The sequence below is a fragment of the Capsicum annuum genome, chromosome 11 (genome assembly GCF_002878395.1).
Source record: "Capsicum annuum cultivar UCD-10X-F1 chromosome 11, UCD10Xv1.1, whole genome shotgun sequence".
In the NCBI taxonomy this organism is placed as follows: Eukaryota; Viridiplantae; Streptophyta; class Magnoliopsida; order Solanales; family Solanaceae; genus Capsicum; species Capsicum annuum.
Window position 1 is genome coordinate 161395212 of NC_061121.1, and position 20405 is coordinate 161415616.

Consider the following 20405-nt stretch of genomic DNA (forward strand, 5'->3'; position numbering starts at 1 on the left):
CATCTTTAGCAACAATTTATGTGTAGTTGCTACATACAAAATACACATTTCTTCTAATAATTTTACACAAATAGTAAAATTAAAATTTTTATAAATTTGTAAAGGTCAAAATACATATATAATTGATGCACCAGATATCTTCTACTTCCATAAAACTAAATACTTCCACATATGTCTTTACTTGTAACAAATATATATAAGCAAAGTCATTGTATTCTAATTCTACCAGTAATTAAAAAAAATTCTTCTCCAAGCGGTACTTGAATTGCTACTTGATTTATGATTCTCATCCTGCAAAAAAAAAAAAAACTAATTATATTTTGATAAAAAAAATCAAAAAGTACAAGTACATAGTAAAAAAACAACTTTTGTATGCAACAACATATAAAATAAAGGCTATAGCAAAATAAAAGTGCATTATAGCAGTTTCATAAAAGAATAAACTCCAACGCAAGCTCACATGGAAGACAGTAGATCAAGATGGAAGTCAATGAAGCAGTGAAAATACCTATAGCTAGACCAGTTTCTTGCTCATCCTTAAGTGCTTGACCTCTCTCCAGTCTGGACAAGTGGTCCGCAACTTTATTCTCGCATCCCTTCCTATCTTTGACTTTGAAGTTAAATTCTTGGAGGAGTAATACCCATCTAATTAATCTTGGCTTCACATCCTTCTTAGCCATCAAATATTTCAAGGCGGCATGGTCTGTGTGAACCACCACCTTGGTTCCCAATAGGTAAGCCCGAAACTTCTCAAAGGCATAGACAATTGCAAAAAGCTCCTGTTCAGTAACAATGTAGTTCTTTTGAGCTCCATTTAAGGCCTTGCTTGCATAATAAATGGGATAAAATAGCTTATCCCTCTTCAGACCAAGTATAGCTCCAAGTGCCACTCCGCTTGCATCGCACATAATCTTAAATGGCTTTGACCAATCTGGAGCAACAATAATAGGAGCATCAACTAATTTCCCTTTAAGGCATTCAAATACCTTCAAGCAATCTTCATCAAATATAAACTTAGCCTCATTCTCCAAAAGTTTGCAAAGTGGGTTTGCAATTTTTGAGAAATCTTTTATGAATCGTCGATAGAATCCTGCATGACCAAGGAAACTACGCACTCTCTTTACTGAAATAGGAGGTGGTAGCTTCTCAATAACCTCGACCTTAGCTCGGTTGACCTCGATCCCCTTGGATGAAATTTTGTGGCCAAGGACAATGCCCTCCTTCACCATGAAGTGGCATTTCTCCCAAATTAAGCACAAGATTAAACTCTTCGCACCGCTGCAAAGCTTTACTCATATTCACCAAGCACAGCTCAAAAGAATCACCTACTATTGAGAAGTCATCCATAAATACCTCCAAGGTGTCTTCAACCATATCGGAAAAGGTAGACATCATGCACCATTGAAAGGTAGAGGTGCATTACACAGACCAAAAAACATCCGCTTGAAGGCAAAAGTCCCATACGGGCAGTGAATGTTGTCTTTTCCTAATTCTCCAGGGCTATAGAAATCTGGTTATAGCCAGAATACCCATCTAAGAAACAATACCAACCTCTTCCTGCCAACCGATCAAGTATCTGATCCATAAAAGGCATTGGGAAGTGGTCCTTCAAAGTCCACGAGTTAAGCTTGCGATAGTCCATACAAACTCTCCACCCAATCATAGGCTTGAGAGGAATCAAGTCATTTTTCTCATTCACTACAATAGTCATGTCCCCTTTCTTGGGCACCATTGGACCGGGCTTACCCACTTACTATCAGAAATAAGATATACAACTCTTGTGTCAAGCCATTTGATGATCTTCTTCTTAACCACCTCTTGCGTAGGTGGGTTAAGATGGCATTGATGCTCAACGGTTGGTGTGCAATCTTCCTCAAGATGGATTTTGTGAGTGCAAATACCCGAAGGAATACCAATAATATCCGTAATGGTCCATCCTATAGCCCTTTTGTACCTCTAAAGTACAGAGATAAGTTCTTCCACTTGCTGCTCACTTAAATCTACTGTAATAATCACGGGTAAAGTGTTTCCACTGCCTAGAAACATATACCTTAGATGGCCTAGCAATTCCTTCAACTCCAATATTAGTGGCTCTTCAATAGATGGCTTCACCGGTGGTGTTGGGTGATTTTTAAGATCTAGATCAGGCTTCTTGGGAACATAAGAATATGATCCCATTCCAGTCAAGGGACAAATAGTCTCCTCATACTTTTCGATGCCTTTGCTATCAAAATTCATCAAGACAGCAGCCAAAGGCTGGACAATAAATTTCTCCTTTATCGGCACTTTTTGCTCATTCTCGTAATAAATATCCACAACAGAGAAGACACTCATTTCCTTGTGTTGCTTCAGATATTGGAACACATCAAACCATACTACTTCATTATTAAGCTTGAATAAGAGTTCATTAGCTCGCAAGTCAGTAAGCACGCTTCCAGTTGCAAGGAAAGGTCGACCTAAGATTATGGGCACTTCAAAGTCCACCTCACAAAACAGAATAACAAAATCAGTAGGGAATATAGAGCTTGCCACCTTCACTAGCACATCATACAACATACCCACCGGTTGCTTTACCGACCTGTTCGCCATCACTAGTCGAATGTTTGTAGGTGTAGGATCCCCCAAACCCAGCTGGTTATAAACAGCAAGCGGCATCAGGTTAATACTCGCTCCCAAATCACACAAGGCCTTAGGAAAATCAAGAGACCCGATAGTATAAGGAATCGTAAATGCTCCTGGGTCCGCTTTCTTTTGCACCAAAGACCTTGTTGAAATAGCACCACAGTGATAAAGGTTATCTACCGGTTCATAGCTCATCGCTCTCTTCTTCGTCACCAGGTCTTTCATGAACTTGGCATACCCAGGCATCTGCTCTAATGCCTCTACTAAAGGCACATTCACCGTCAGTTGTTTCAGTATAGCCATGAATTTGCTAAACCTTGTATTATCCGTTATCTTCTTCAATCTTTGAGGAAAGGGCGACCATGGTTTTGGAAGAGTAGTAACCACTGCCTCCTTCTCTTTTTTCTTGGCTTCCTCTAACTCATCAACTTGCTAATGGTTAGATGTACTCGCTTTACCATCCAGCTTCTCAGACTCCACTGGATGGGTTTCATCATCATCAACCTCTACTTCAATCACGTCGTCGCTCACAGCTTTGCCCACAAAAGGGCTAGATAATACTTTACCACTCCGAGTGGTAGCTTCTATAGAAGAGTTATCGTTCTGAGGATTCTGCACTGTATCGCTAGGAAAGGTACCACTCTTCCTCTGATTAAATGTGACTGAGAGTTGGCTCATCTGCTTCTCCAACCGCTTAATAGAAGTTGAGTGCGAATTCACTAGGTGACTCTTGGAAGATAAGTCACTCTTCATTATTGTCACCCCAGCATTGGTAGCCTCAACTCTCTTTAATAGCTTCTCCATCACACTACTAAAAACTGGGTCTATGGCGACACAGGAAAAACCATTACAGTAGAAGAGGAAAACATTGCTATAGAGATATTGCAACGGTTAACAAACCATTTCATCAGGTTGCGTGGCCATAGCTCTATTGCTACGGTTTTTGTAACGGTTTCATCTACCATTGCTATATATAGTTGTAGCAACGATTTTCATGATCACTACCGCAACACTTATTTGACATCAATTGCAATGAAATAAACCGTTGCCAAAGACTTTTATGCAACAGGTTTTATATCTAAGGCAACAGTTTTATATCTACCGCAACAACTCACTTGATACTATTGCAACAGTTTTCTCGTTAATACTACGGTTTTTTTCGTAACATATATACTCTATAGCAATGGTTTACAAGCTGTTGCCATAGGGTCTTATGCAACAGTTGTTTTTATCTATATTAACAATTAATTATACTATTGCAACAGTTTTATGATTAATGCTACAATATTTAGCGACGTTTTAAATGAGCTATCACAATATTTACAAGCTGTTGCTATAGCCTTACTAGTGTAATTGAATTTTCTATAGCAACGGTTCTAAGTTGCTATTACAACAATTTAATTTGCTACAAAAATATGTAGCCCTAGAATGACCAACTAATAATTACCAATAAATACATTATAAAAGCTATAATAAGAATTACAAAACAGTTTTCAATGTTCATCATTAAAATTGTATATCCAAAATATAAGCTAGCCATAGTAATTAATATCCATAAAACTAGAAAATAGTAAATTACGACATAAGTTTCATTGTGTTGTCGATTTCAAAAATATCCTAGAAAAAGTTATAAAAACCATCTAAAATCTTCTTAACGTTCTTCAATGTTCTCCTCATTCGCTTCTTCATTTTCTCAACCTACAAAAAAAAAAATTGTGCCATTAATCTTTGTCAATGTCGAAGATGTATGAACTAAGCACAGAGACATACACCAAGTTATGATGACAAATAGAATTTTTAAGAGAAAAAAAGTGAATGACGGGAGAAGACATGGAAAGAGCGAGTGAAAAAAAATACGTCTTTTATATGCTCAGTCTTTCCAAATGCAAAATTGTCTTCTCAACCTGAAAATTTAGAACTTACAGTGACTTCCGAATGCAGTAATCTCTTGAGGTTGTAAGTAAAATATGAAATACTGGCTCAGATGTATGGGTACACGACCTAAATGATAAAAAATACATCATATCCTAGTTTTCATTAAATATTAAGTTTGATGAAATCCTGAACTATGAAAAGGGAAATTAATGTCATAACTAGAAATAAGTAGATTTTGAAAGACTACAAACAAAATAAGTTGCATAAAATAGGGAGTATATTTCATCAAACTACACACGCATGATGATCTTATATTTTAAGTAGTAAACCTTGGTTTTGTTAGTATTTCGATGTTTCTTAGTGTAATTCTTAATTAATTCAAAGTCTAGCAGCACATAGTCAAGAAAAAATGAAATCATTTAGGAAATATCCATTCATGACACTCAGAAACACCAAGGAAGTGCCCAACCTGGATGCATAGAGAGAAGAGACATGGATGGACACAGGAAAAAGCAAAAGTCACAAATAGTGAGGCAGATATGATACATCTTTATATTAAAGTAAATGAGAAAAACATATTCCATCTCAACAGTAGCCCAAATTCTCCTCAATGTAAAATTGTTTCACATTATTGTCGCAGTGAACATGACCTTTTTCAAATGCAAGTAGTTACATCAAATCCACCATATAGTTGGACAAAGTTGCCTAAAACTTTACTAATTACATGTTTGACTTTAAACTAATCTACCTACATGTTCTAGCATCCTTTTTCTATTTACTGTTAATATGGTCGTCCAATTTCTTTTGACTAAGTGCACCCTTGCCAGCAGTTGGGTGACTTGGGTGACTGAATTATGAAATTTATTTGCTTTATTTGCTTTTTCTTGCTCCAATATAATGACTATTTGTCTTGAATCGTGGGTATATCCCAAAAAACCTTTGTACCTCGAGGTTGTGGCATCGAAGCATGAACTATTAGTAGCAAAAGTAGGATATTCCAAAACATACATTTTATAGGAACTCTCACATATAGCGCATAGCAATATTTAATAAGCAAAAAGCTTCCCTAAACAAAGTGCCATAAGTAAGAAACTGAAGAATATAGTTGCAGATCCTGCTTCACAAAAGTCAAAGAACTATACTGAACATGTAGACGATAAGGTGGAAATCAGACTTCGACACAAAACCCCACCAGTGGTTATTCCGATCACTGGTTTCCCTTTTTTCTCTTGTTAAGACTTTCAGGAACAGCAGCAAAACATAGATTAAAAGAATTAGAAATCATATCATCATAAGAACGACACGAGTGATTTACTCCAAATAGAACAACAATATTCCATATGCTTCAGCTCTTAGGAGCAGTAAATAGTCTAATAGATAGGAAATTACAGATTACACAATAAAGAACGGGGGTAGGTACTATCTATTAATGGTACTTTCAGCAACCAGAACAAAGTATTGAACATTACTCAAATAACAGAGAATTTCACAAGCAAACAGAATTTGAAAAAGAAAAAGACGAGGCAAAAAAGTAGAACAAGTACTAACCTTCAGTTTGTTCTAATGAACAAGAATGAACACAAAATGCAAGCAGGTCAGGGTCAAGTTGAAGATCAGGGTTAAGGCATTGAAGTCTTGCTATGATGTTAATTGTAATTTGTTGTTGCATTGTACCCTTTTGTTCCTCGAATTTTTCAAGCATTCTTTGTTTCATCCTCTCTTCTATTTCCTCCATTTTTTGTTATAACATCTCATCAGTAGAGGATGCAGGATTTCTTATATTTTCTTTTAATGATGTCTTGGTAACTCCACGCCCATATAATCTTATAAAACCCGGATGCTCAGGTCCCATGACTAACGCAAAGACATAACTAGCTCAGTACCATCTTCTATTTCTTGAGTTTGTATTTTCTCTATTTCAGCCTATAAATAAAATTCATGAGAAAGAATTTAATTAAATATAACTGAGTCAATAATTAAAATCAAATAAATTATCTCGATAATTATTAAATTAGAAAATATCGTACAATTTTACAAATTATGTCGCCATATGATTTCTTGTAGATTCGATTCGGTTTCCTACATCGTGTAGCCACAAAGAAGTCCTTGCTTGACACAACACCATCAACTTCTTTGTTCTTTTCCTGATTATATGAAACTTGACGTAATAATATTTCCAAGTAAGGCAACGATTTCATATTTAATCAATAATTAGAAAAAACGTCAAAGCTCACATATTAACGCAAAACTTCTCTTGCCAACGGTATGCGAATATCTCAACTTTTTCAATTCTCCTTGTTAGTACGGGATGTTTTCTGTAATTTTATGTCATCATTATATATATAAACAACACCAATATATCAGAATATTAAGCTACTATCCAGCAAGGACCTGCGATAATGGCTTTCTAAATATGGCAAAAAATATAATTTCTTCTGAAAAATAATAAAACATAGTGACATTTATATCTTACTTGAGCTTCATTAGAGTTCCAATAATCAAGGAGAACTTTAAATTCAACTTCTGAAACATCTTTTGGTATTTTTTGCATTCGAACTTCATCATTGGGATAGCGGAAATAATGCTTACTCTTAAATCGACACTTACATGTTCTCCAAGCATCTTGAATTGTTTTTAAGGCCCATTTCTGTCCGACATTAGGAATGTCATATTTCTCCTAAAATTTGGTTCAATATGGTTAGAATAAAAAATATAAAATATCTTTAATTAAAATTAAAAAATTAGAACTTCAAACCTTGATGTATTTCCACATGTCCTTTTTTATGTTCACTTTCTTTCATGTCTTAATAGTGAGAGGGTAAAAAGTTGAATTCCTTGCGAGTGTGCCAAAAAGCTGCTCAACTCTTGTACAACTCCTATAGTAGGACCAATTGGTTGGTTGTGCTCATTTAACATAATCAATTTACGTTCAGTCCTCCCATGTACACTTTGCATCTGTGTTCTGTCTCTCTTTTTCTTTTCAGTGGAAGGACCTACAATGATTATAATATTAAGACAATTAGTAATTCATCAATGTTAGTTTGATAACTGAATGAAATGTATACATTATGCCTTTTTCTGTGGATTGTTCATTTGTGTCATGAGTGGTAACATCCAGTAGCACTTTCTGCCCATTTTTGGGTATTTGTGTCATGAGTGGTAACATCCAGTAGCACTTTCTGCCCATTTTTGGGTACTGCTTGTGCGGCAGAAGAGGTAGAATGCAATATATTTTGTTGCCCCTTTTCTGGAATTGCTTTTGTTGCTGAAGAGATAGAGTCCGATAACAATTGCTGCCTATTTTTTGGAGTTGTTTCTTTTGAAAAATAGGCAGAATGCAGCGAATTTTGTTGCCCATTTTGTGGATTTGCTTGTGTTGTAGAAGAGCTAGAATGCAGTGGCATTTTCAACACTTGTTTTTGTACTTCTTGTGCTATAGTAGAGGTAGAACCAAGAAGCAATTACTGCACCTATTTTTGGACTTCTTGTGCTGTTGGAGAGAAAGAATTCAATGGCACTTGCTTCACTTGTTCTAGTAGTTCGTGTACAACATGAGGGGTAGAATACAATGGCACTTGTTCACGCACTTGAGAACCTTCTGATGGACATTGTTGCTTTCCGTATTTTGAACATGCAGTCTGAATTGGTTTTTCAGTTCCTTGCAGTGAATTCTTTAATGCTGTAAGTGATCTAACAGAAACGTATCTTGAGCTTGTAAGCTTTTTTTTTTTTTTTTTTTTTGGACGTCTTTCTTGATTCATGACTATTCAAAACTCTGCCAACTTCAAAAAATTAGATATTAGTCCAAACAAAATGTACAATAGCAATACCAACCCATTTGTTTTGAGATGTTAGTTAAATATTTAAGTCTATTGCTCATTCCAATCAATCAAATTAACCATGATAACACAATGTACAACAGTAATACCAAACCATTGTTACTTTAGCTTTTGTTATGATACACTATAGCAGCAGAGAGCATTAAGTTACATGGTAGAACCTGGGCAGAGATCAGTTAACATATAGTTAAAACCTGGGCAGAGATTAGTTATAGATCAGTTATTGTTACTTCAACTTTTGTTATGATACACTATAGCAGCAGAGAGCATTAAGTTATAGGGTAGAACCTGGGCAGAGATCAGTTAACATATAGTTAAAACCTAGGTAGAGATCAGTTATAGATCAATTATTGTTACTTCACTTTTGTTATGATACACTATAGCAGCAGAGATCAGTTAAGTTACAGGGTAGAACCTGGGAAGAGATCAATTTATATATAGTAAGTGAAAGTTAAAACTACTTCTGTTATAGACTGTTAACATCTCTTGAGTCGGTAGTCACTTCATATTGGAAAGGAAGTGTTAAAAGAAAGTCCTTAATAATGGACATGCCTTAGATTTGAAGAGATGAGTTTATCCCTTAGTAAAAGAGATGAAAATAAAGCACAAAACGTGCAACTTCTGCAACCAGTGAGTTAAGTTGGGGCAAAACTTAGTAATCTAGATACGTTTGAAGAGTTATCTCAAGATTTTCCTTGTTACTATTTTTAACGGGATATACCACACGGATCAAAACAGTGCCAAAGCCCAAGATCTTCCTACTTCACATAGTCATAACCAGCCACAGTTGCTTGATCTATTACTACTCTGTTTAAAGAAACTGACTGAGACTTATCCGATGCATATACATAAATATGTGTTTGTGTGCAGCTGCGTGCATGTCATAACTTAACTTTGCTATTCTCTTCCATTATTTGCAATGATTTTGTTTAATTACTCATTCTTCTGATGGACAATCATATTTATAGCCAAGTCATGTTAAATCAAATTTGTTCTCCCTTAACATAACGAAGCAACAAAAATTTAACAGAATCTATAAATAAAATGGATCTAATCAGGTATGTAGAACAACATAGGTCAAACAGGTAAGCTCTTCAAACAATGAGTTTCATAACAAAGTGAGGTTACAAGAAAGATCATCAATGACAACAACTTCACTACACCAACTCAATATTTAAATGCAACAGGTAAGCTCTACTATCTTATACTACACAAATTTCTGAAGCGTGAACGTCTGGTTACTCTAGAAGTATATCAAGGCATACAAGAACTTGAGTTCACAAAAAATGAATTCAAAACCTGAAACTTGCAGGTACTTAACCCTTTAATATCTATTTCTAGCGTCCTACCCCCTGACCTAAAGATTTATGTCAAGGAGCCATTTTTACTCACTTCCGTTCACTAACCATAGGAATATGTAAACGTTGACCTTGCATTCAAATGTAAGCCAATCAAAGAATAACAAAGAAAAGAAACTGGGAAGATAATCAAATGTTACGCAGTAGTTGATTTTAGATAGAAAATGAGTGAAACACAGTTACTCTTTCACATATGTATAGTATATATGAATTGTGTCCCTAATTAACTTTTTTTCTTCATTTCCTTTGACATTAACAATACAGTCATCAATAAAAATAGGAAAAAGAAACATAACTTCATAATCTTTTTGGAAAAGAGCTAGTTTAGATCATTTCAATCGCAAAAGGTTATGTTGGAACTAAACCAAAAGTTTAGGAGCCAAGATATAGTTACCCTAACAGTACCTCCAACTAATTGGAACTGGTGTACACTGTGTACTGGGAGTTAGAAAATGCATCAATTCCAGGAATTATGAAGTGAAAACTATTTAAGTCTGAGAGGCCAAATGAAGCCGAGAAAGTTAAGAGGTTTAAAGGACTTCCCACGAATTTACAGGCTCCTTCTAAAAAGGACTTCTGCTATTATTTATTCTCGAAAAGTCTATCTGTAGCCCAATAATATATCAGATATTGCAAATATGACAGAACATGAATTTTCCTAGAAGTCGACACATTGAGTGGCTACAAGCTTGTTGAATACATGGATATTACCACACAGACTCCCAATGTAAATGAAAGTTATAAAGTGTAACCAAAAACAAACTTTAAGAGAAACTATCAGCACATGTAAGAATCAGGACCGCCACAAATACAGGTTTGAAGACAGATCTCGTGTAAATAAATGATGACAAGTCTCATGTTTAAGCCAATGGAGACATGACGGTCTATTTCTTATCCTTTTGTGTTTAAGCAAGATCTGAAAAAATAGGAATTTTTCCTTTCTGTGACAATTAGAAATGCTCGAAAAGAGCTACTTATGATTGTTCGAGTGTGGCAATTACAAGTTTGTGTTATATCTCACAGTTTAATTCATCAATTATAAAATTGGCATCATTCAGAAATTAAACCTCAACTAACATATCTTTCCCATAAGGATCTCAATTAACATATAATAAGTACATCAGAACGGCAGGAACAAAGAGAAACACAGTAGGTTCACAGTGCAGCTACATATCATTATTAAACTATTTTTTACATTATTAAACTATTTTTTAATCAATAAAAGAACATAACTAAACTAACACCGAAAAACATCATTTCTGAATCATATCTGATTTTTTACCAATAGTACCTGTAGAGGAATTGCGCTAATTTGAGAGTACTCCCTTTTCCACTAGCTTTGTTCAAATTAGAATATTGAAAAACCTATAAATTTGAAGCAACTTAAAATAAGATTCTAAGTAAAAATAAAAAATAATTAACTAGAAATAAACAAGAACAATTATAAAATGCTTTTAAAAGGATATTTATCACTCATTATAAAAAAAAAGTTACAACAGTAAGAAAATTCAAAATTTCTCCTTTAATCATCTGCCTCCATCCAATCCTAATCAGTATCATCAGTCTCATCCCCCTCATCCAATATTTCTATAGTTGTATCTTCTAAATCTTGTGCATTAGAAGGCATATCAACAATATTAACGGGTGCATTTTCTCTTGAGAAGCTTATGTCTTCATTATACAATCTACTTGAAGAACCAATTTCATCATTAGGCTCCCTCCAAAATGTTTCTCCAATATTTGAAGAATTCTCTTCCACTAAATCATACAAATCAATAGAAACTTTATTCCTTGAAAAGTAAACCCCCTTTTCAACTGGATCATCCACATAGAAAACTTGATGAACTTTCGATGCCAATACAAAAAGATCATCTATACTACATAATCTGTCAAAGTATACACGAGTTAACCCATATTCATCTACTTCATTATGAAACCAATCATATCTAAACAAAACAACACTAAAACAACCATAATAATCAATCTAAATAATATCGTGAATTACTCCATAATAGCAACTTCTCCACCAATTGGATTTTGGTCCTTAGTACTAGCAAAACTATCAGTTGTTTCTGATAAACACACTCCACTATTTTGAGTCTTGCATGGGGCATCCCGAGCTTTAGTATGAAATCGATATCCATTAACCCAATATGCAGTATATCTCTTTTCCACCCAATTAGACCCTTAGCCAGCCTAAGTAAATAATCAAGAATTTCAACATTTTTAACTTTCTCTTCAAACCCATTGCTGAATTCCTGACTATGATTCCTTGATCTTGACCAAGCACTCGATCTAGTATCATTACTCATTAAATTCTTATGTTTCCTACAATCATGATATTTTGAATTTAATAATAACGCCTTTATATATGAAGCTAAACATATGTTACTTATCAAAACAAATTAAATGATGTTTAAAGATAAATAATCATTCTATGATTTATCTTAATCAATAAAATTTTCCACTTGCTCATCTCCGGTGTTGAATAGGACATAACGATGTGCTTTATATCGTAATTGTGAATCCATAAAAAAAGTGGATTTTTTTTCTTCTCACGTCCAATTGTATGACTTATCTTAGGAAATATAGGTGACATATTCTGAATGCCTTTATCATCCTCAGCTTGATCCTTTGATGCATACCTGCTGAATCTTGTTTTCATACCATCATGTAGGTATCTTGAATAAAAAGTCAAACATTCTTCTTCCAAAAACCCCTTTACTATTGATGCTTCAAGACAAGATCGATTATGAACAAATGCCTTCAACTTACATAATTTCCTCTCAATGGGATACATCGAACGAAAATGAGTGGGACCCCCAAGCTTAATTTCATTCACTAAATGAATAGGCAAATGAGTCATTATAACAAAATATGTTGGATGAAAAAAAAATTTCAAGTTCACAATTTATTTCAACAGTTTCAGACTCTAATTTTTCAAGATCTCCCGTCCTTATAACCTTACTACAGGTCGCTCGAAAGAAATCACCCAGCCTAATCAAGGACAATGAAACATTCTTAGGAAACACTTTTCTAACAGCAACCTGGAGCAGACAATGCAATATAATATGAGCATCATGACTTACTCAGATATTTTCATCTCATTCACATGCACACCGTCTGATATATTTGAAGCACACCCTTTTGGTAATTTGGCATTTTTCATGACGCTGCAAAATAATTTTTTTTGTTCTGGTTTCATAAAGAAACTAAATTCAGCTACACTTACACTTCCATCATCATCTTGTTTTGGTTGTAGCTCCTTTCGTATCCCCATTTCTTGTAAGTCATAGCGAGAATTTACATGATCCTTTGACTTTCCATCTATCTCCAATAATGTCCCAAGAAAACTATCACATATATTTTTTCTATGTGTATAGGATCAAGATTGTGCCTTAATTTGTTATGTGGCCAATATGACAATTTAAAAAAATGGATCTTTTCTTCCACGAGCCCTGACCTTACCAAAAGTGTGATTGAAATTCTGCATCTTTTCGAGTACTTTTATACCTGAAAAAGGCGTAGGGCAGATCTATGCTCTTCCTTACCATCAAATGACTTCTTATCTTTTCAAAAAGGATGATCAAGAGGCAAAAATCTACGATGACCGAAGTAACACATCTTACGACTATGTTTAAGATACTGAGAGCATGTCTCATTATTACAAGTGGGGCATGCTAATTTTCCCTTGGTTCTCCATCCAGAAAGCATTACTAATGCGGGAAAATCACTAACTATCCATAATAAGGTTGCACGCATTCAGAATGTTTGGCTAGTTGCAGCATCATATGTTTTTATTTCATGTTCCCATAGTTCATTCAATTCTTCAATTAATGGTTGAAGGTACACATGTATATCATTTCCAGGAGAGGTTGGACCTAGAATAATCATTGACAAGATAAGATACTCTGAATTCATACAAATCCATGGCGATAAATTATAGTTCATCAACATAACCAGCCATGTGCTATGAGAAATACTCATGGTTCGAAATGGGTTGAAACCATCACTTGCGAGACCAAGCCTAATATTACGAGGATCTTTTGAGAAGTCATGGTACAAACTATCAAAATTCTTCCATGCTTCTACATCAGCAGGATGCCTTATATTCCCATCTTTAGGTCGTTCATTAGAATGTCATCTCATTGCAACAACTATTTTAGGAGACATGAATATCCTTTGAAGCCTAGGATTTAAGGGGAAGTACCTTAAAACCTTTGCAGGAATTTTTGAACTTGTATTTGTTGAGGAATGACCAATACGTTTCCATCTAGAAGACCTACAAATAGAGAAATTATCTATGTTCTTATTTTTGTTCCAAAACAATATGCAATCATTAGGGAAAGCATGTATCTTTTCATAATGAAGACCCAAATCTCTTCACTTTTCTAGCTTTGTTGAAAGACTCTGGTAGCTGAGCGAAGGGAAATGCCTCTTTCAGCAAATCTAGCAAATTAGAAAAGGCTACATTACTCAATCCGTTCAAGGATTTAAATAAGTATAACCGAATGGTGAAACTCAGTTTAGAGAAATTTTCACATCCCGGATATAATTGTTGCTTCCCTTCCTCCAATAGTTTAAAAAAATTCTTTGCGTCTTCGGGTAGTCCCTCTCCCACTCCATCTTCATGCCCTAAATCAGAAACAACATTTCTAAATGTATCATGAAGTAGTCCATCAATATCATCACGCAAATTACAAGATTTATCATTGTTGATTGAATGAGGTGTATTTCTCGAGGAAATCCCTTCTCCATGAAAAAATCCATTTGGTGTAATCATCAATAAACACTTCATCAAATATGTGATTTTCCACCATATTTCTATAATGCCAATAGCGATTCATGCACTTTGCGCAAGGGCATAATATCTCATTTCCTTTAGAAGCTAGTTCAAAAGCCTTATCAAGAAACTATTTAACTCCGCGTTCATACTCATCTGACCATCTATGATAGTACATCCAACTGCTATCATCATTATCCATTAAAATTCTATTAACATAAAAGCACAAATATTAATGTTCACATAGATGAAAAACTAAAATTTGAAGCCATTATTTAGATCTCTTTAGTAATATGTAACCAAAATTAAGAAAAGATTCAAACATATTCAGTGAAGTAAAAATTTACATCTCTTTAGCAACAAGATATTCTATAGAAATATACTACTCTACTACACTACAACTCCTAAATTTCATGCCAAAATCAAACAAAGTATAGGGCACAGAGTGATTTAGGTAAGTACAAAGTAGTTCAAATCATGTTGCTAGAATCTACAAATAGGTGCAGCATATGAAACTTATTTGAGATACACAATTTTCTTATTGAACTAATAAAAGGATGAGCAAATGCATAAGATCGGCAAAAAGTTCAAGGTAACCTTTTATTAAGAGAATTTGAATAAAAAATAGACCATACCACAAAAATATCCAGCTATAGATTTCCTCCTCTTCGATTTATTCCTTAGACAGAAACTCGACAAACTCACAATGCCTACCAACAATGAGGTAAATGATAATAAGTCCATAAAGAAAACTATGCTTCTTATTAAGGCATCATCTAATAGAAATCAGTCAAGTCAAAATCATACTACCTTAAAAGTATGAACACAAAAGATTTAAAGTGAAATTACTAAAATACCCCTATTATTAACTAATTAAATACCTTATTAAATTAAAGTAAATCCAATTTTGGGTGTCTTCTTAATCTATCTTCTACACTACTTTAAAAGCTTGAACTCACTAACTTGAAATTACTAAGAAAACCCTAACTCATTTATTTAAAATGAAATAAACTAAATTCCAAAAATACCCTATTCTATTCGGCTCTACAACCCTATACAGTTGCACTGCAAAATTCTGAAGAGATACCAACGCACGCTTCTGACCAAACGCGATGGAACTAACCAAATAATCTTCCATCTTCTCTTCCATTTTCTCTGTTAGGATATCAAGTATATGTCCTTTACTTTAATAACCACATATGTCCTTTACTTTAATAACCACACTTTCAGACTTTTGTGATTAGATATCAACTTTAAACACTTTATGCTATTGAAACTTATGTTTAAATGTCTTTCAATGTCAATGTCAATATTGTTTTAATCTACTTCAGATGTTAATATTTAAATCAGATACTTTTATGGCTTTTCATTGATCTGTTTCTCTCTAGGTATTTGAAGTTGTAAGTCCCTTTATATGAAACTGCTATGGTACAGGTCATAACTTTGCTATCACACACATCAAAACTGCATTATATGCATTCCTTATTTGGGTTCGCAAAATTTTTTTGTGTTTCCACTTCTCTATTACCATCCAATAATTCAAGTTGTAATTTCCCTTATATAAAACTGTCATAGTGCCATTTATTACCTTATTTTCATACTCATACCTTTGTACTTCAACTCATGTCAACACCATGTGTGTTCCTTATTTCGTTTCGCCAGAAAAAAAAGTTAAGAATTTCACACAGATACATTTATGGCTTTCCACTTCTCTATTTCCATCTAGCAATTCAAGTTATAAGTTCCTTTATGTAACTGCTATATTAGACGCTGCCTCTTAGTTGTTACTTGATATAGTGAGGTGCGTTAAGGTGAAGTGATGAGCTTGTCTTAACAACTATTATTACATAAGTTCTTTCTATAGCTGAAATTTAAGTCCGTACATTAAGTAAGATACCCCTTCGCGACTTAACTACTGTATGTTTCTCTACAAGAAAATCATAACACTATAAAGAGTTTCATCAGATTCAAACAAGCAAGTCACTTATATTTTTTTTCTTTTCATTCACTCCAATAAGATTCTTCAAGACAAAATGAACTGGAACAAGCGACAACATTCCAAAAGTAGAAAATGACAGTTTCCAGATAACATAACATAAAAGCAAATACACAACAATAGCATATCAAATCAATAAACAACAATAAAAACAACAAAAACATATCCAGTATAATTCCACAAAGTGAGATTTGAGGACGGCAGAGCGTATACAGACCTTACCCCTACGTCAGCGGTAGAGAGGCTGTTTCCCAAAGCAGTCCAGAAAAAAAAAGTGAGAGAAGTGCAAGAAATAACAAATATCAACAGAAACAACAGATAGTAGATAGTAAGTACAACAAAATAATATGATAGCCGAAGTACAAAAAAAAATAGTAACAAAAATCAAAGGACAAGAACTACATAACAAGACATAACAATAAGAATATTAAAAAGCTTCCAATTCCTAGTTCAATTAGCATAGTATTCTGCTATACATTAAGAAAGATACCAGTTTTGTTTAGTAAAACAAAAAAAGAACTGAAACAAGTAGAATCAGTGAAACTCAGTTCACAGTATTACAGCAGCTGAAGTGCTGAACAACAAAAGGACCATCAGATTTTAACACATTTTCAGTTTGTTACTTTCATTTGTCCTCCATTTTCTCAGCAAACAGAGAACTGTTATCAGCACAAAATCCAAAACAGAAACTAAAACAATAAGAAAAATGAAAATATGAAAAACAAATGCCAAAGAATAAACAAAAATAACATATACTCCTATATTTTGTCTCCATTTTTCCCCAAAAAGTAAAATATTCATAAAAATTTAAAGTCTAAACTCAAACCATAAGCAAGATTATAGGAGTATTTCTTTTATCTACTCTCATTTTCTTTTTGTTCCATTATAAAAGAATAAAATAAAGCTATACCCAACATGAAAAAAAATCAAAAAAGAAAACATAAAAATGAAATCAATGTCTAAATCCACAAGCCAAGATTATATTTTTAAACTTTCACAAATATGAGAAAACAAAAACAAGGATTCGCATGATGAAAATGAACTCAATGTCTGTAAATCCACGAGCCAAGATTACATTTTTCTAACTTTCACTTATATGAAAAAATTAAAATAAGCATTCACATGAAATCTTGAAATCAACCCTCAAGCCAAGATCACTTTTTTCACTTCCATCAAACAAAGTTATCACATAAAACTCAACTCAAGCCACAGGTCAATACTATTACATTTAACAACCACATGACAACAACAATAAACTCCAGTATAATCCTATAAGTGGGGTCCAGAGGAAGGTAGTGTATACGCAGACCTTACCCCTACACCTACAAGGCAGAGAAACTGTTTCTAATAGATACCCAGCTCAAGTAAAAGCATTAGAAACACACCGATGAAAATTTAAAAAGTAAAAACAATAACTTCATTTCATTAAAAAAGAAACAAAAACTCACTTGGTATTCCGGCAACCAATCTTCCAGTAACAGTATAAGACCATTAATTAACTCCACAAAGAGTTTTTAACACCTCTTTCAACAAATATCCCATTTTTCTCTAACTTTCAAATTTACTAATCTTTCTTATTTTTTCAGCTAAAAATTACTAATTCAATAAACTAACTCCCCTTGCAAGACCCTCTCCCTACTTGTTTAGTTCCCAATCCACCACTTCTTTTTCTAACAGGATCTAAATTTTCTACTGATTTGGATTTTTGCTTGTAACCCATGGAGTAGAAAAAAAAGTAAAGTGAAAGAACAAAAAAAGAAAGAATTTTTTTCTGGACAAAAAAAACTACACTATACCACAAGCTTTAAGCTCACAATTAACAACAAATAAAATTTTCTCCATTTCTCTTGACAAAAATCCAACAAATATATGAATCTTGAGTGACTAAAGATAGTAAAGATCAAAACTTTTTTACTTTTATTAGTTCTTGGGATGTAAAAATGAAATCTTTATTATGTTCTAAAGTGTAATCACTGTGTGTTTTTGAGAAATGAGAAGCTCACAACTACAATTTTTCTATTTTTAACAAAAACCCAATAAAGTTTTCAACAAATATATGAATCTTGAGAAACTAAAGAGAGTAAAGATCAAAGCTCTTTTACTTTTCTTGGTTCTTGGTGAGGGGTAAAAAATTTTTCAATGTTCACAACGGCCGTGATGACGAAAATTCCCAAGGCCATTATGTTCATCAACGGCCGTGATGACGAAAAAATATGTACATTCATAGAAAAATCAAGAAATTCAACACTCATGTAATAGAAAATCAAACATCAATGTCAAGAAAAATTAATAAAAATAAAACACCCAAAAAAAATTATTGGCACATTACCAAAATCAAGCAAATTCAAATTAACAACTCATGCAACAGGAAATCAACATCAATGTTAAGAAAATTCAAATATACTAACCTTCAAAGTTGTTTCTTCACTTAAAATATCACCAATTGAACACAATCCCTAGAATTTTTCAAATTTCACAGATTCAAAGAAACCCCCAAAATCTGAATTTTCTCAGATTTTCTCGAACCCCCAATATTTTCTCAGAAATATCAATAATTTAGGTCTCTCTTTAAGCTTATTAAGGTGCTGAATGACAGCATACACACTTCAGCGGTGGTGCATCGCAGCAGACAGGAGAATCAAGTGGGCAATTTCATCTTGAGCGGCAGTTTGAGATGTAATTTCCTTGTTAATTCAGAATCAATTTGCAGAATACGTATTCACAGTGAGAGAAATTGGAGTATAGTGGGGGAAAATTAGGGGTATAGTTCGTAGTACTGAAACTTCTCGTCTTTTGATTTTCGCGGGTGTATGAAAAAAGAGGCGAAAAAGATTAATTGCAACCTTTTGGTTTTCGCGGGTTTAGGAAAAAAATGCGGAAAAAATTAGAGGGATTTGATAAATTAGAGGCATTTAATAACTGCTGTATTTAATAAATAAGTGTTGTCATAGACTTTTTTACGACAAGGATTCTTAAGTTGTTATATGAATGTCTATTGCAACGGTTATAAATTAGTGATAACGGTTGTATTACTAAATTATGGTATTAGAATCAAATTTTATGGTAACAGTTGTAACCATTGCTATAGACTGTCTATAGAAACAATTTTTGAACCATCGCCAAAATATTTGTTGCCATAGACCCAATTTCTGGTAGTGTCATGTCCTCCATGGACATCTTGCCTGAACTAGTAGCTGTATTATCCCGATTTCCAGGAAGTACATATAGTCCACTTCTATCATTTCTATTCTTCCAACTCCCTTGTCTCTATCTTTATAAACAATCTTGTCATAGTAGTTCCAACCTTGATTCCCTTGGCTATTGCCTCGGAAATCTCCCTGATTATTTAGATAGTTCACCACCTCCTTAGAATCAGAATCAGCTTTGCCTTGTGACCCAACAGCTTTTACCTTCTCAGTCTTTCCGAATAATAAGTGTTTAGTAAGTAGATTTATTTTTATTTTCAAGTATGCGTCATGCTCCTCCTCTTTTAGATGTTGCTCTTCTGATATATCACTAGACATAGTAGGTCTTGCTACTACTGAATCCCTGGTATGCCAAGCTCTACTAGTCTTTGTCAACTGCTCCAACATATCTGCAGCCTTATTAAATGTAAGCTCCATGAACGCTTCTCCTATTGTATTGTCAACTGTTGATTTGGCTATAGAGTTCAGTGCTCTATAGAAAGTGTCTATTAAGTGCTCATCAGTCTTCTTGCGGTTGGAACACTGTGTCAACTTTTTCTTGAATCGCATCCAAGTTTCATGAAGTGCCTCATTTTGTAATTATCTGAAATTGATGATTTCATCCCTCAATTGTAACATCCTGGAGGGCGGAAAGAACCTTTCTAGGAAAGATCCTTTCAACTGTCTTTAGTTTGTTATAGAATTAGGGGCCAACTCATTCAACCATATTATTGCCTCCCCAGACAA

General features: G+C 34.0%; 1 protein-coding gene and 1 long non-coding RNA gene across 15 annotated transcripts; both read right to left on the reverse strand.

Moving 5' to 3' along the window:
* Positions 1-1956: 1956 nt before the first annotated feature.
* LOC124888911 lies at positions 1957-3426 on the reverse strand. The gene is made up of 2 exons (XM_047400196.1): positions 3127-3426; positions 1957-3054 (listed from the first exon to the last, which is right to left on the reverse strand). The coding sequence occupies exons 1-2, from the start codon at positions 3424-3426 to the stop codon at positions 1957-1959; spliced, it is 1398 nt and encodes a 465-aa protein (XP_047256152.1).
* A 675-nt stretch (positions 3427-4101) lies between these two features.
* LOC107855169 lies at positions 4102-19396 on the reverse strand. Of its 14 annotated transcripts, XR_007046891.1 has the most exons (10): positions 18882-19394; positions 15113-15187; positions 14082-14329; positions 13905-13976; positions 10986-11059; positions 7253-8279; positions 7105-7174; positions 6525-6812; positions 6046-6420; positions 4102-4320 (listed from the first exon to the last, which is right to left on the reverse strand). It is a non-coding gene; the product is annotated as an uncharacterized LOC107855169 (long non-coding RNA). The 14 variants fall into 14 exon arrangements; XR_007046892.1 differs by having other exon boundaries at positions 7253-8272; positions 13905-14329; positions 18882-19396; XR_007046890.1 differs by having other exon boundaries at positions 13905-14329; positions 18882-19395.
* Between the last annotated feature and the right edge of the window lie 1009 nt (positions 19397-20405).